The sequence below is a fragment of the Elgaria multicarinata genome, chromosome 16 (genome assembly GCF_023053635.1).
Source record: "Elgaria multicarinata webbii isolate HBS135686 ecotype San Diego chromosome 16, rElgMul1.1.pri, whole genome shotgun sequence".
Taxonomy (NCBI): Eukaryota; Metazoa; Chordata; class Lepidosauria; order Squamata; family Anguidae; genus Elgaria; species Elgaria multicarinata.
The window spans coordinates 8,895,967-8,911,766 of NC_086186.1; the positions used below are offsets into that span (position 1 = coordinate 8,895,967).

The 15,800-nt window shown below is 41.1% G+C and overlaps 3 protein-coding genes across 3 annotated transcripts in view; 1 reads left to right on the top strand and 2 right to left on the bottom strand.

Annotated features, from left to right (window-relative positions):
• Positions 1–15,800, bottom strand: part of PIGB (phosphatidylinositol glycan anchor biosynthesis class B) — a 301,093-nt gene that overhangs the window by 251,712 nt on the left and 33,581 nt on the right. The gene's annotated exons all lie outside the window — the stretch shown is intronic.
• Positions 995–12,037, top strand: DNAAF4 (dynein axonemal assembly factor 4). The gene is made up of 9 exons (XM_063142219.1): positions 995–1,111; positions 2,167–2,314; positions 2,957–3,090; positions 4,314–4,530; positions 5,354–5,499; positions 7,327–7,436; positions 9,785–9,938; positions 10,565–10,670; positions 11,902–12,037. Exons 1-9 carry the CDS (start codon positions 995–997, stop codon positions 12,000–12,002), a joined length of 1,233 nt encoding a protein of 410 aa, XP_062998289.1. The 3' UTR covers positions 12,003–12,037.
• On the bottom strand, positions 14,215–15,548 carry PIERCE2 (piercer of microtubule wall 2). Its single transcript, XM_063142362.1, has 2 exons — positions 15,519–15,548; positions 14,215–14,581 (listed from the first exon to the last, which is right to left on the bottom strand). Exon 2 carries the CDS (start codon positions 14,552–14,554, stop codon positions 14,216–14,218), a length of 339 nt encoding a protein of 112 aa, XP_062998432.1. The 5' UTR covers positions 14,555–14,581; positions 15,519–15,548; the 3' UTR covers position 14,215.

Genomic DNA, 15,800 nt, shown 5'->3' on the forward strand with positions numbered 1-15,800 from the left:
TCTTTGCCAGGATTGTAGCTGCTGGCTGAAAAAAGGTAAAAAAAGAAGCCCTGTTAATGCAGCGGACACAGGATCTGTGCTGAACCTTTTCGCCCCTGTGTTAAACTTCACGCTGTCCTGATAGCTGTGCAAGTAGTATTCGTGGTGTTTTTAACTAGCAAGCTTTTTTTTTTTATTGAGATGAGGATTTCCCCATATGAGGAAAATAACATTAGTAGAATAATAAGCTTAAAGCCAATAATGAAACACCATTTACAACAACAAAAAATCTGCTGGGTTACTGACACAAGTGAAAAAAAGGGGAGAAGCAAATTCTCAGGATGCTGAACTTTTTATTTGTAGGTTGAAGAGCCAAACCCATTACGGCCTGTATCTTTTCAAGGCCTTCTTCAGCAGGCTGTAAACATTTAAAAAACATACTGTAAAAACTGGTAGGGACAAGTACCCTATTTCTTTTTTCCCCATATAAACATCTCTAAAAATGGGGTGCGTCTTAGAATTGCAGGTGTGTCTTAGGGTTTTTTTTTCTGTTGGTGATACTGAAATTAGTGTGCGTCTTACAATCGATGGTGTCTTATAATCGAAGAAATACGGTAGTAAAAATATATTATTGTAAAATTAACTTGACGTATTGCCACAGGGGCCTATGTGCATATGTAAAATGTTTGAAGCATATTTTTAATTTATTGCATAAGGACAAAATACTTTGTATATTTTTGATTACTGACACAAGGACGTTTGGGCAGGGTGGGGGGATTGTAGACTGTAGCTTTAAACGTCCCACATTCATAGAAGCGGACTACAACTCCCAGCAGGCCACCTAGCGGAGAGCGGAAACACATCACGCATGCGCCCGACAGCAAACGCGACCGTATCAAGACGGCGCCTCTCCTCTCCGGAAGTGGTTGGCCAGCTTCCTGGAAACCGTAACGTAGCAACGGCGGCACAGCTGCCCGGGTCCTTGGCAACCGGCGGGGCGCACCTGGCTGTCGCCATGCCTGTGTGGGTGCGCGACTACAGCTGGGAGCAAACGGCTGAGGCGGTCTACCTGGCCGTGCCCGTGCGGGCCGCCCGTCACGGCAGCGTCTTCTGCACCGAGCAGTACCTCAAGGTGAGCGGCCGGGCCTGGGTCCCCGCCGCCTCGGGGCTGCCAGGCCCTGCATTTCCCTCCATCCCCGTCGCTGGGAAAGAAGGAAACCCCCAGGGGCCTCTGGCGGTGCTGGGCTCGGGGCCTCCTGAGAGAGCCGCTGCCTGTCCCCGGCAGGAGCGGCCGACAGTTCGGGCGGTGCGAGGACGGTAGAGGGGGAGGGCCGCCCCTCTGCCTCAGGTGACCATCTGAAAAGGAGGACAGGGCTCTTGTATCCTTAACAGTTGTGTTGAAATGGAAATTTCAGCAGGTGTCATTTGTATATATGGGGAACCTGGTGAAATTCCCTCTTCATCACAGCATTTAAAGCTGCAGGTGCCCTGCCCTCTTTTAAATCTGGCCACTCTAGTATAGCTCCTGCAGAGTGGTAAGCGGCAGTTACTGCAGCCAAAACTCTCCTCACGGCCTGAGTTCGATCCCAGTGGAAGCTGGTTCTCAGGCAGCCGGCTCAGCCTTCCATCCTTCCGAGGTCGGTAAAATGAGTACTCAGCTAGCTGGGGGAAAGGTAACTGCAACTGGGGAAGGCAATGGCAAACCACCCCGCTACAAAAGTCTGCCAAGAAAATGTCAGCGAAAGCAGGCGTCCCTCTAGGAGTCAGCAATGACTCAAGTGCTTGCAGGAGAAGTTCCTTTCCTTTTTCCTTCAAGCTGGTGAGAAGGCTCTGCTCTCCCCTCTCATCTCCCAATGGAGGGGCAGACCAACAGCTCCTTCTTCCCCACAGGGTCAAGATGACAGTTAGCCCTGTGAGGTGTGTGTGTGTCCAACTGAAGCAGGCTCTGATAGAGTTCAGTGGGACTTACTCCCACGTAAGTGTCTATAGGTTTGCAGCTTTAGGCTGATGTAGTTGCACTAATGTCCCTCTTGAAATGAGTGGAACTGAGTACGTCTCAGTGCAACCGTGATAAATAAGCAAACAGTTTGGGAATGAATGGCTTGTTCTTGAATGATAGCAAGGCATTTGTTCATGACATTTCTGAATGGTTTCTGATATACGTTAATTTTCAAATGTCCTTCTTAGGTGAATTGTCCTCCGTTTTTATTTGAAGCCATTCTATATGCTCCTATAGATGATGTTCATAGTACTGCAAAAATCGAGAATGACTCCGTTTTCTTCACCCTCTATAAAAAAGAAGTGGGCATGTGGGAATCCCTTCTTATGGAAAATGGTGAGTTTTCCAGTGGGAGGTTTTAGATTAATTATTGCATGATAAACCTATGCTAATCTGAATTCTTTCTTGTGTAGTAAATTAAGTGAAATAGTTTATTGAAAGATATATTAGACTAAGCTAAAATTCAAGAGGCTGAAGTTGGCAACTTGTGCTGTGATCCGTGAGTGCAGTCTCCATCTTATCAGCTCCAGCCAGGATGTTCAGTAGTCAGGAATGCTGGGAGTTGTAGTCTAAAACATCTGGAGGGTACCAAGTTGAGGAAGGCTAGTCTACAAGGAATCCTTTTTACTGCCCCCTTCCCCCAGGATAGCTTAATATCTCAAGTGCATAATCACTGTAAGCCCTCTTCCTGCTCCCAGTGTACAGGGAGAACAACTTGCCCCCCGCCCCCATCTTACTGGTTGCAGCTTGGCCACTGACAGTCTCTTGTTTGTGGCCACCTTGTTTCCTTGTCTCCTCCCGAAAGTTGGGTGCTTAGTGTTGGTGAGAGGCATGAACAGTCTCATGAAGATCCTTCCCCTTCCTTGCAGTGCCTGACCTGCAAGAGTCTCTACTCCCGCCTGATGCACCTTCAGGGCCTCTCCTTTCTCAAGCCTCAGCTCCTCCATCGGTGCCTCTGATCTTTAACTGTTTCTTCAGGTGACAAAGAGAAAATGCAGAGAATCCGAGAGGATGCTGTGCGCAAAGCCCAAGAGGATGCAAAAGCAGAAGCAGAAGCAAAAGCAACTCAGAAACGTGAACGCAGCAAGTTTGCTCTTGAGGCCACAATGAAGGTAAGCCAAGGGCTGCCTCTGTCATCAGTACAGGCAGAAAAACAGGACTGTGAATAATTGTCAACCAATATTACAGTTGTCTCCTGAAAACATTACTTCAGGTGCTGCAATTTACATTGTAGCCTATATAGTTAACACCATCTGGAACTGTGGCAAGCACATTTGCATCCTTTTAACCTTGGCTAATCCTTATTGCCTCCTTCCTTCATCTCCCCTGCTCCCACCCTCATGACAGTGAAATTTGTTTTCCAGTCCTCCCTTCTTTAAATGATAGTTTTCCATTCCCTCTGCAACATCCTTTCTACTGCATTCCATAACAAACAGCATCACCCAGCCCCGGCATACACCCTTGTCTTATAACAAATCTCCCCCACCCCCGTCACCTTGTTCCCTAGCAGGCTGCCCTTCTATAATTTTTCAACTCTGATTCATTTCACTCCTCTCTGTGAATCTTTTCTTTCTCGCCTCATTGCTGTCTCCCACTGCGGTGTTCCCAATCTGCCCCTACTTCTTCACTTCCTTCCTTTCTCTTTCTCCTTTTCCTCTGAACAATGCCTTGAGCATCTTTCATCATCCCTTGGCCAGTCTCTTGTGAGAGGTCCCTAACTGTGACGGATGGCCATTCTCCTCCTGGTTCACATTCCTATTCAAGCTCTGAGGCTGTAGTCTAGTATTTAAAGTCCTGTGGAAGAAATGAGTCATAATTCAAGCAAGTGAGCTACAGAGAAGCAGCACACAGAGCTCCTTGCTACTTACCTGTAGGTAATTCTTTGCTGCCATAGATGATTGCAGAATTATAGGTCTGATTCCAGCTATTTTGTAGAGGTCAGTAGCCCTGAATGGAGTCACTGAGGGTGTAGCATGGAAAGAATGTGAATATTTCTGTTTTTATTATCTTTGCTGAAGCGGCACAGTCGCCCTCTGCATCTGCTGGCTCTCTCTTTGATTCAAATCCCTGCTCAACTTTGAGTGCACCAGGTGGCCTTGCAAAGTCTTGCTGTGTCTACAGTTCAGCTCTCCCGTGGTAAAGTGGGAATCTTAGTTGCCTACCCAACCGCCGCGAGAGCCTTTTGTGGCTGAATGGTGGCATAAAAATCCTTAAATAAATAAATAAATAAAATAAAATAGTGTTGCTACACTGAATATGAGAAATGGGTTGTGAAAGACTTTGCACCACTGCAGCAGTTGTAGAACAGGATTTGGTGTTTCTCTAACTCAAACAGCTAGAAGAAATGGAAAGAAAAAGAATAGAAGAACGGAAAGAAGAGGAACGAAAAAAAGCCACTGAGGAGATTGAGAAATGGAAAGAGCAAAATGAGAAGCAAAAGAAGACTCAAGAAACCTACCAGTCACATCATGAAAGGAGAAAACCACTAGAGAAAAACAGGCAAATTAAATCTTCCAGTAAAGGAAAGTCCAAGCCAAGTACAATGACAGGAGGTAACATGATCTCATTGGGTTAAAACAAACTTTAAAAATGTGGGCATCCCTCTTTGTTTAGCTTGTGCAAATACTGCTAGTCTGCCTTGTCCCCCATATGCAGGTTCAGTGTTGTTGTTTTGCTTTGATGCCAGCTGCTTGGTTTTATTTATTTAAAATATTTGTGAGCCAGCTTAAGAAGAGACCTGCTGGATCAGATTAAGGGTCCATCTAGTCCAGCATTCTGTTCACATAGTGGCCAACCAGCTGTCAGCCAGGAATCCACAAGCAGGACATGGGTGCAACAGCACCCTCCTGCCCAGGTTCCCAGCAACTGGTGCACATCGCCATTCTGCCTCTGATCCTGGAGGTAGCACATATCCATCAGAACTGGTAGCCATTATCCTTCAAGACCCCAGGTTCTCATATTATGAAATCAAATCCTCCCAAGGTGGATCAAATCCTCCCAAGGTGGCCATTTGCAAACCTCCACCCAGAGTAATCTGTTTTTCCTCTTACGGTACCTCAGTCTTTTCTGGATTAAATTTCAGCTTGTTCACCTTCATTTAGAAACCATTTCTGCAGCTTCCCTGGGGCAAGTAGATGGAAATCAGGGTGTTACCCCCACACAGGTGATACTTCAACCCAAACCTCCAAACGTCCTGCGCCCCCACCTCAGTGGTTTCATGTAGATGGTTAAAAGCACGGGGGACAAGAATGAGCTTGTGAGGCACTCTGTTTACTTATGTGACAACACTCCTCTTTCTCTCCTCATTGAAATCTCTTTTTATTGCGAATTGATACACTGAAAAATACAGGGGCTTTTGTGTTTTAATTATTGCAGCTAGAAGTTCCAGAAATATGTTTTCAGAGAAGCTAAAGGAAGAATCTCTCCCTGCTCCTCGGCCTACTGGTAGCATCGAAATAAGTTTCACCCCTCGTGTTTTCCCCACGGCTCTTAGAGAATCCAGGATTCCAGAAGAGGAGGAGGTAGGTAGGTAAATAGGAAGCCCTGGCTGCTTTGCTGTGGCTTCCAGGCATGCCTCAGGAAATGCTGAGGAGGAGCTGTGTTGGGGAGAAGCCAACCTTTCTGGCAGGGGGTTCCCGCTTTTTCCCCTCAGTAGTCTAGTGGAGCACTCCCACACTTGAACAGTGCAGCTGAGGAGTGTTCAGGCTCTCTTTGAAAAGGAAGGAAGGTATTTTAGAAAGGTGACAACATAGTGTGGGCGTGTCTTGCTAGTTGCTAATGATGTCACAGGTACTATCCAGTAGGGGCCACTCTAGCCACAGTTCTCACAGCACTTGAAACAGCAATGGATATACAAGCTGGAGGGGGAGACCCATACTTGACCAGAAATAAAACTTTGGAGACTGAACGCTGGGAAGACGAAATTGTCCTGTAACAGAAGCCACACTATGAGAAACAATTGCATATATTAGATTGTAAACTGATTGCCTGGAAAGGCCTGTATAAAGTTGGTTAGGTTGGAGGAAACCGACTTGGTACAGAGCGTAGTTTTAGATTTTAATTATTTGGTGGAATGTTTTTTCTTCATAAAGGTGTATGTATGCTGCAATGCCTTGTGTTCACGTAATGCTTAATTTGCATGTTGCCAGTCCACCAAAAGGCTGTAAAGGGGTTCTGATCATGAACTTCACCACAAACTAGAGAAAATATAATGAGTGAACACTGGAAAGAAACTATGATGCTTCTCTATAGGTGTCCGTGAACCAGCCTGAATTAAGTCTGGCAGCAATGATATAAGCCTTGATGGCTTAATGGAACCTCTCATGTTTGCCTCTGAACCCAGGTTGCTGCAGGGGAGGGTTCTGACTCAGTGGCTCAGTTCAGACAACACGTTTCTCAATGGTGGTTTTAGAACTCCACGGTGGAGTTTTTACACTGTTTAGAAATGTATTGTCTTGCGGGAAAACTCTACCCCACAGTGGAGTTTGGTTTTGGAAAATACTCCATGCTGAATCTCCACGCTGTGCAGAGGAGAGTTCCTGCACAACCATTGTGTTGCATGTTGTGTGGTGGGCTCCGTGGAGTTTTCCGTTGTGTTGACTTTTCCCAGTAGCTACAGAGTTCTCTGGCAAGAGTGGTGAAAGGAGTGAGTGCCGCTCTAGGAGAGCCGCCGGGATTGGGTTTTTTGCAGCAATGGCTGATGTGATACTATTTATTTATTTATTTATTTAAAACATTTATATCCCGCCCTATATCATTAAGATCTCAGAGCAGCATACAGATAAAAACATACAGTATAAAACAATAAATATGCACAGTTAAAAACAGATTAAACCATGATCCAAGTTAAAATATATAATTTAAAAAATTAAGCAGTTAAAACAGTTAAAACAATGTGCCAGCGCGTTTAACTATCCTTACTATCAGGAGGACTGGGGGAAGAGAGAGAGCGGAGGAACTGCCAATCAAACTTTGCAATGGGTTTTACCCTACTCCACGGGAGCCCACAGTCACACAATGGCAGAGTTAGAACTTGTTGTGTGCAGAGTACCTCCTAAAAACTCAACCACTGAGTGGAGTTTTCACATTGCATTGACTAATGTATTGTCTGAACTGAGCTAGTCTCAGGCCCTGCTTGAGGGCTCCTAGGAAGCACCTAGGTAGCCGCTCTTGGAAGTTAGTGGGGCACTGGTCTAAATCCATCTACAGGGCTCTTCTGACCTTCTGAAGTCTAAATAAAGCACCCGTATTGTCATATGCTGGCACATTTACTTGTGATGTATTTACTAAGTATGACAAATATATTATTTTGGGCACAAAATAGTACTGCATGTATTTTTTATTCACAGTGGTTATGTAAGCAGGCAGAGGCTCACAGGATGATAAATGCAGATATTGCTGAGATAGAGGATCTAAAAGAAGAGGAGAAGAACCCGGATTGGTTGAAAGAGAAGGGCAAGTGAGTTTAGATGTTTCAAAAGATGTATGAATAAAGAGATTTTACACATCAGAATGATGTTTTGGGGCTCTGGGGGGGAAATTAAGTGCCCACACATTGGTTGAACGCAGTTGGTGTGTGTGTGTGTGTGTGTGCGTGTGTGTAAGTGTAATCCTGAATGCAGGCTTCTGACTTCTGCACTTCTCTTTAAGCTGTGCTGTAATGGCAGCCATTATGCCATTTTTGAATCCTGTATTAAGCCCTAAAAAGACATCATATGTTGCATTCTTTAATTGAATGTGAGTTTTACATTTTTAAAAAAATCCTATTTCAAATTCTTTTTAATCACTGGCAGGAATTTAAAAAGAATAGCTTCATTAGAATTTCTGGGGAGGCTATTAAGAAATTGTTGACTCTCCTCCTCCAAAGTACTATAATATGCATTCTTAGGAAACGCCAAGCAAAATGTTTAATATATAATTAATAATTGGGAAATGTAAGTAAGTAAAAATATTAAATGTATTAAAGAGGAGGCACACAAAGACACGAGCAAGTTTACAATGATTTTTAGGTAAATTATAAAAACTAATTGGCCAGGTGACCTAGATAATATCTAAAGTGAGAATGCGGAGTTAAAGCCCATCACTCAAGGTCAAAGAATTATTTGAGGGATGAAGAATTGTGAGATTTAATGGCTAGGATCTGGATATATCTGAAGAGTGTAGAATAATAAAGCTCTGCTATTTTTATATTCGAGATCAAAGGTGTATTTAATTTTTTTGCTGATTAACTAGTGAGCAAGAAATATTGCATGAAGTACAGACATCAAAAGAATTGATGCAGAGTTGCCTAGTAAAGTTTATATACTTACCTTTAATTAGTAAATTTTGAGTAAGGAGATTTTCTCAAAGATATAATTCAAAATTAATTTGATTTAGATGGAAAGATGTATGTCTAAGACTTCATTGGCTTCCAATTCACCTCAGAATCCAATATGAACTTCTCCTGTTGACCTACAAAGCTTTTCACTGTCTAGCTCCTTCCTATCTTTCCTCTCTCATCTCACACTATTGCCCCGCTCGTGCTCTTCACTCCTCAGATGCCACGTTTCTTACCTGCCCAAGGGTCTCTACTTCCCTTGTTCGGCTTCATCCATTTTCTTCCGCTGCCCCTTACGCCTGGAACGCTCTTCCAGAACATTTGCAAACTACAAGTTCAATCGCAGTTTTAAAGCTCAGCTAAAAACTTTTCTTTTTTCTAAAGCTTTTAAAACTTGATCTTGATCTGACTTTTATACTGTTAGTTTTACTCTACCCTGTGCCTGTTTGGTGCATTCTCTTCCCCTTCTTATTGTTTTATTGTGATTTTATTAGAATGTAAGCCTATGTGGCAGGGTTTTGCTATTTTATTGTTTTACTCTGTACAGCACCATGTACACTGATGGTGCTATATAAATAAATAATAATAATATTTTTTGAATGTTTTCATTTTGTAGGATTTTTTTTAAAGTCAAGACAGCGAGCCCAGATTCATGGGACGATACATACAATAATATTTTAGAAACTTTAAGTATGATCTCATTTTGGAATGAGGGCACTTCTTTACCATCCAGGAGCTCACTAGGCCTGTGTGCATGTGAGCTAGAACAGCCCTAGACAGAGCTGCAGTAGGATAGTTGCTTAGATGGAAGCTCTTTTAATCTATCAAGCCTTGAAGTCTTTGGTAATAAAAAGTGCTCAATAGATCTTAACGTCTTTAGCATTGCCCTCCTTTTTAACAACAAAAATGCTTTTAATCTTATATAATATGTTATATTTTTATGTGATACAAAGTATATATTATTATAAAAATGAAAAATTGGTTCCAAGATTTCCTCCTTACTTATTCTTGTTAGTATAGATGGAACCTATCCAAGAACAATTTTTGTATATCCTTTGTTTAAAGCATATAAATCAATTATAGCTAGTTAACTGCGGGATGGCCTGCTGGAGGAAATTCGTCAACTTGACGGTCTTTTAGAATTTAAAAAAGCAATAAAGACCAATCTATTCCGGCAGGCCTATCCAGTGACATTTTAGAATGTTTTAAGGATGTTTTAAAGATGTTTTAATCATGTATGGTATGTTTTTAATCAATTTTTAATGTGTATTTTATATCATGTTTTTATACTGTTAGTTTTAAACTTTGAATGGTTTTAGTTTTTGTGAACCGCTCAGGGAGCTTCAGCTATTGGTCGGTATAAAAATGCAATTAATAATAATAATAATAATAATAATAATAATAATAATAGGAAGCTAAATACTAAAACTAGATTGACAACACCCAGTAAAGTCCCAAATCCCTAATATCAGTATTTTTTATGTCTTTAGTAAAATGTTTGAAACAGGAAACTACCTTGCGGCCGTCAATGCCTATAACTTGGCACTTCGTATCAATAATAAGATCCCAACATTATATTTGAATCGAGCTGCTTGTCATCTTAGGCTGAGAAACCTACACAAGGCAATTGAGGATTCATCTAAGGTATTTGTTTTCTTTAAGAGGTTTTAGGCTTATAGCAAATTGCTATAAGCAATTCCCTTGTCACACAGATGTGACTATACAAGCACTACACCATTATTAGCATTTTACATTTCCAAATGCCAATTTCCTCAAATTTGGGAGTGTGCTCCTGATTTCTGGAAGAGAGAGAGAGAGAAAGAAAGAAAGATGAAGTAGTGGAACAGTATATTCTGGAGCATTTCCTCAGTACTTTCCAGGCACCATGAGCTTGTGAAAAATAGCTTTTTCAGGCAAACTGGTTGAGCAGGCTTTTGAGCATTTTTATGGAGATGGAGAGAGTTGACACTTGCCGCTTGTCATATTTGATGATGACTTTCTAAAAGTTTAGGTATGTTTCCTGAATACAGATTGCCAGTAAGATATAGGACACATCACCTTCCTGACAAAGGGCCAACTTACATTTATGCTCTGGTGTGCCTCTCCACTTGACGTGCATGTGCCTTTGGAAGTAATGGCAAGGACGCTAACTGTTGGACTTGCAAATAAATGTTGGGACATTTTATCTGTGAGTCTACCACTATCCTCAAAGAGAAACTCATCATCAATATAATGTAGCGTTTATAAACTTGTGTATTTTATTTATCAAGGCCCTGGATTTATTGACTCCTCCTGTCCCTGAAAATGCTAAGGCTAGAGTGAAAGCTCATGTGAGGCGTGGGACGGCATTCTGCGAACTGGAATTGTATGCTGAAGGTAAGGAGAGTTGCCTGCTTAAGATGACACCCCACGTTCATTCCTTGAAAGAGCATTTTGTTTGTTTTGAAACATCAGTAATAGGCACACACGAGCAGCCTCTGCAGTGTGTCAGGAAGCCCATTATAAGATGGCATCTTATTTTCTTGATCATTTTTTCTGCCCAGTGTGAAAGGGAACAGAAAACATCTTCAGAGGTCCCTCCGCTATTGGACTTGGAATCTCTTCCTTCTTTTTCCAAGTCGTTCCTCTCTGTGTCAATCCATTTCTTAGCTTTCCTGTTTCCTTATGTAGTTTGGAGTGTGACCAAACGCTGCCTTTTGCCATTCTCTTTCATAATTTCCCCTTCCTCATATTCTGTGAAAAAATTGTTACCAGTCTTTTTTTCCTGCAATCCTTACTCTCCTTATCCAGAGTAAATTGTTCAAGATTTCTCTTATGTCTTACTGGGACTGAGTATATTCTTTCCCAAAAAGGTAGTAGTGGTGGAGACAGTAGAGAGAAAATATTGATCTGGAGCTTTGATAAACCATTAGCAATTGGAAAGTGGGCAACTGTTTATTTATGTAAGGATTTATATCCCACCTTCCTGCCTCCAAAATGGAGGGTTCTATAGTAGAATGAAAACATCCAAATTACCTGTTTGTTCGCCTAGTGTATGCATTTGAGAAAGAAGCAAGGTAGCTTCTCAGCTCATTGTGTATAATCATAGCTATTCACAACTTGGTACAATCATGTCCCCATTGCTGATGTCTCCAAAACATCACTTTGGAAATCGTAACTTGCCATTTTGCAATTGCTAGTTTGAGGAGCTGCATTTTGTATTCCATGTGTTGCTTATATTCTGCTGAAGAGATTCCTTGACTTTGAGTGTCATTCTTTATTAAGGTAGACCATGTGCATCCATGACCCAATCCATGTTGGTGTAATGACTTCATGCCCAAGGAAGGGAAAGCAGCAAGGATAAATTTGGGTTGCACCAGTGTCCTACACCTTAGAATGTGCAGGTTAGGCTGTGACGTTGACAGTTGTCCCAGGCTGAGGAAGAAATTCTGCCTCTTAGGTTGTAATCCTGTTTGCTTACCTGGGAGTAAACTCAGTTGGACGCAGGAGGATTCATTTGGAATAAATATGCATGGGATTGCTCTATAAAAGTGGATGCATCTTCTGCTTTTAGAATGTAACATGTTGCCATTGTAGGATTAAAATATTCATGTTGAATTAACCCTAGGTCTTCAAGATTATGTTGCTGCTCTGAAGATTGAGCCTACAAATAAAAATGTGGAAGAAGATGCTGAGAAGATTCGGCGTATAATTCAAGGAAATGAATGATTCTGGAAAAACACACACTATGTATTTAGTGATCAGCTAGTGGCCTGTGCTGGTAATGTTGAAATTTATGTTTGGAAGAAGTTTTGTTGCTGTATTGGATAAATGGATATATGTTCCTTCTCTTCTTGAGTTTAGTGTTAATTAGTAGAATAAAATTTGAAGGTCTTTATTTTATGCAAAATGTGTTTGTTTCTCTATAAAAATATTTTATAGAGAGAAACTATTAACATGTTCCTTAAACATAATTAGAACACTTTCTTCTAATTTAATAACTTGCTCAATGAGCGAAATAGAGAAATCTTAACTTTGCCTAGCTTGGATTTGGTGTTTATTAATTAATTAATTAATTACATTTCTATACCGCCCAATAGCTGGAGCTCTCTGGGCGGTTCACAAAAATTAAAACCATTCAAAGTATAAAACAACAGTATAAAACCATAATATAAAATACAATATAAAAGCTCAACCAGATAAAAACAGCAGCAATGCAAAATTACAAATTTAAAACACTGAGTTAAAATTTATTTATAGACTGTTAAAATGCTGGGAAAATAAAAAGGTGTTCACCTGGCGTCTAAAGGCATATAATGTAGGTGCCAAGCGAACCTCCTTAAAAAACTTGAAAAACCTGTTAATGTTAGATCATATTGGATATTTTGATGAAATATGGTATTCATAAAGTGATAATCTTGTGTCTCTAGTAATGGAATAATCCATTAAAATATGCCTATTGTACAGCAAATTAAAATGCTACTTATTTTTAAGAATCAAATTTTAATTTGTAATATGTAATAAAAGCCTATTCAAAATTTGGCCCAGAATAAGAATCCATATCCCAACATCGCTGAAAGGTTTGATCAAAACACTATACACTCATAAGAATTTTTCTGTTGTGCTAGTTCTTCTAGGGGCCACATGACCTTCCTATCTTCTTTGGTTTAGTTTATGGCTATCATGAAGGTTTAAGAACATCTGCCAATTCAGAAAAAAATGCAAACATATGCCTTAGTGACCCTTCTAGTACTGTGAAAACTGGTACTCCCTGAGGTATGAGAATGTCCTGGAGCTTTCTTGGACTACTAGGCCAGGGCCTTCTGCAAACCACTATTAATATAATGTTTTTCTTTTTGGTATAGTTGCATAATTATAAGGCTGAAAGGACATGATGCAAAACTGTGTATGGAAAACATGATATGTGAAGCACTCCTCAGTCTAGTGGGGAGAAGCAAAAGACGTCCTTCTGGTGGAGACCAGTTGCTGGAGAACATTGGCAGGAAGGTGCTGTGCACTCATTCTGCTTGTGGGTTTCACACTGGCAGCTGGTTGGCCACTGTGAACAGAATGATGGACATGGACCCTTGGTATGATGCAGCATGGGTCATCTTATGTTCTTAGTAAACATCAAAAGGAAATGTGTTGAGGTAAAAGTCCACCCTTTACAATATTTTCCCTTTAGATAATTCCTGATGTTCCAGAAGGGAAAACAACAACAAATAACTCAAGATCTTAAGTTGGTGGAAGGAAGACTTCTAGATGCCAGGGGTCATCAAGTCAGTCACCCCATCAGTCAGGTTCTCACGAAGGTGGCAAAGAAACGTCTCTGCAGGGGCATTCAGCTGGCAACTAGGAGCTCACAAAAACTGAGTGCTTCTCCATACTAAAGGTGGCCCTGGGGAGGCTGCCCTGCATGTTTAAAAAGATATTGTGGCAGGGAAAGTTAGACTTGAACAAGGAATAGGAGATCTGGTACCCTCCAAATGTTTTGGCCTACAACTCACATAATAAACCCAAGTCAGCATGGAAAGTAATTATGGGAGTTGTAGTCCAAAACATACTGGCTTGCCTGTTCTTGCTTTAAACCTGGAGATTCTTTGAGTTTACTTTTTGATCTGAAGTTACTGTGTGTGTGAATCTAGAAAATGCATTTATTTGATCATGCAAGTCCCACCTGTTGTCAGATACAACTCTACTATTTTCAGTGAAAACTAAGCCTTGTAATTCCATTGTATGAAAGAAAGATATCATCATTTTGTTTGTTAGCAGTTTCAAAAAGAAATGCTGAATCACTTATCTTTACTGCTAAGGACAAATTGAAATCAGATTTACTTTCTAGTAAGATGCTTTGGTATTAGACTGTTAAGCAGAAAAGCCAAACAGGAACTTCTTAAACGCTTTATTGTTTTAATTGATAAACATACATATGCTAGTACATTTTACAGAGTATTCTGAATATCTGGGTGATCATAAACTTTGCTTCTGTCAATGCCAGTGTTAATACTGTTAAATTGTGTCAGCCCACAAGTGAACAAATGATTTGTAAAGGAGTTGTCCTTTGGAAAAAATCTGCAGGGGACCATTTGTGAGGTAGGCGGTATAGCACCGTATTCACTTGATGTTGTTTTGTAGAGCAAAGGCTTGGGCTTTGTTAAGAAATTGCTGGTGGTGAGAGTCTTTGAATCCAGCATACAAGAAAACACCGGATTGCCTGGGTTCACACAAGGAAGCCACTGGGATGAGGCTGCTGTGTTGTTTGCAGTAGGTGTTGGTAGCATTTTCTCCTCTGAAGTTACTCTCAGTTCCTGTGTAAAATAAATATATGAAAGATATATGCCTTAAGAGATTAGTAGTTAATGAAATACTGAATTCTAGCTTTAAAGATGGTTTGTTCACTTTTTAAAAACCACACCTGCGCTTCTAAGGGTACACGTGAGAGAGATAAATTCTACTGAATTCAACAGGATTTCTGAGCGGAGATAGTGGGATTGGCTGTGGTGTGTGTCACGCTGATGATTGCTTTCCTTAAGCACAAGTGGCAGCCTCTATGCTCCCACAAAATGATCTGCTCTGCAACATGCATAAATAAGTGTTCAATTTCTATTTTATGACTTGTCAGAGTGAACTTGTAAAACTCCCACTTAAATTAATCTAACTGAAAGGCTCATGTTAACGCAAAGCACGTTTCCTAAGTCCGGTAAGGTAACTGCTCAATAGCATATGAGAGTATTATTTATGCTGTTGGCAGGCTGTTTTCCAACCCTAGAATTACTTATCAATGGCTATTAGCCATGATGGCTGTATATTACCTCCAGTATCATGGTATGCCTATTTATAGCAGTTATTATTGTTATTATTATTATTTATTTATATAGCACCATCAATGTACATGGTGCTGTACAGAGTAAAACAGTAAAACAGTAAATAGCAAGACCCTGCTGCTTAGGCTTACATTCTAATTAAATCATGGTAAAACAATAAGGAGGGGAAGAGAATGCAAACAGGCACAGGGTAGGGTAAACAGGCACAGGGTAGGGTAAAACTAACAGTATAAAGCTGGGAAACACTAGTGGGAGGATGCTGTTGTGCTCATGTCCTAATTGTGGGCTTCCCTTTGGGGCATTTAGTTGGCCACTGTGCAAACAGAATGCTGGCCTGGATAAGCCCTTGGTTTGATCCAGCACAGTTCTTCTGATGTTCTTACCAACCCTATGTTTTTATCTTAATACCTTTATATCCTACCTTTCTTTCAAGGAGCTCAAGGTAGAATACAGCATCTGCCCCTTCCTACTTTATCCTCACAACAACCCTGTGAGGTAGGTTAGGCTGAGAGATAGCAAGTGGACCAAAGTCAGCCGGGGAAGTTTGTGGCTGAGTGGGGATGTGAGCCTGGCTCTCTCTCTGTCCTCATCTGACAGGCTAACCATTACAGTTCAATAAGGACTCGTCTGATGCTGCAAGCACAGGCGATCCAATGACATGGCAAGTGCAATTCATTTGGAATAGTTCAGGAGAACTTGGGTG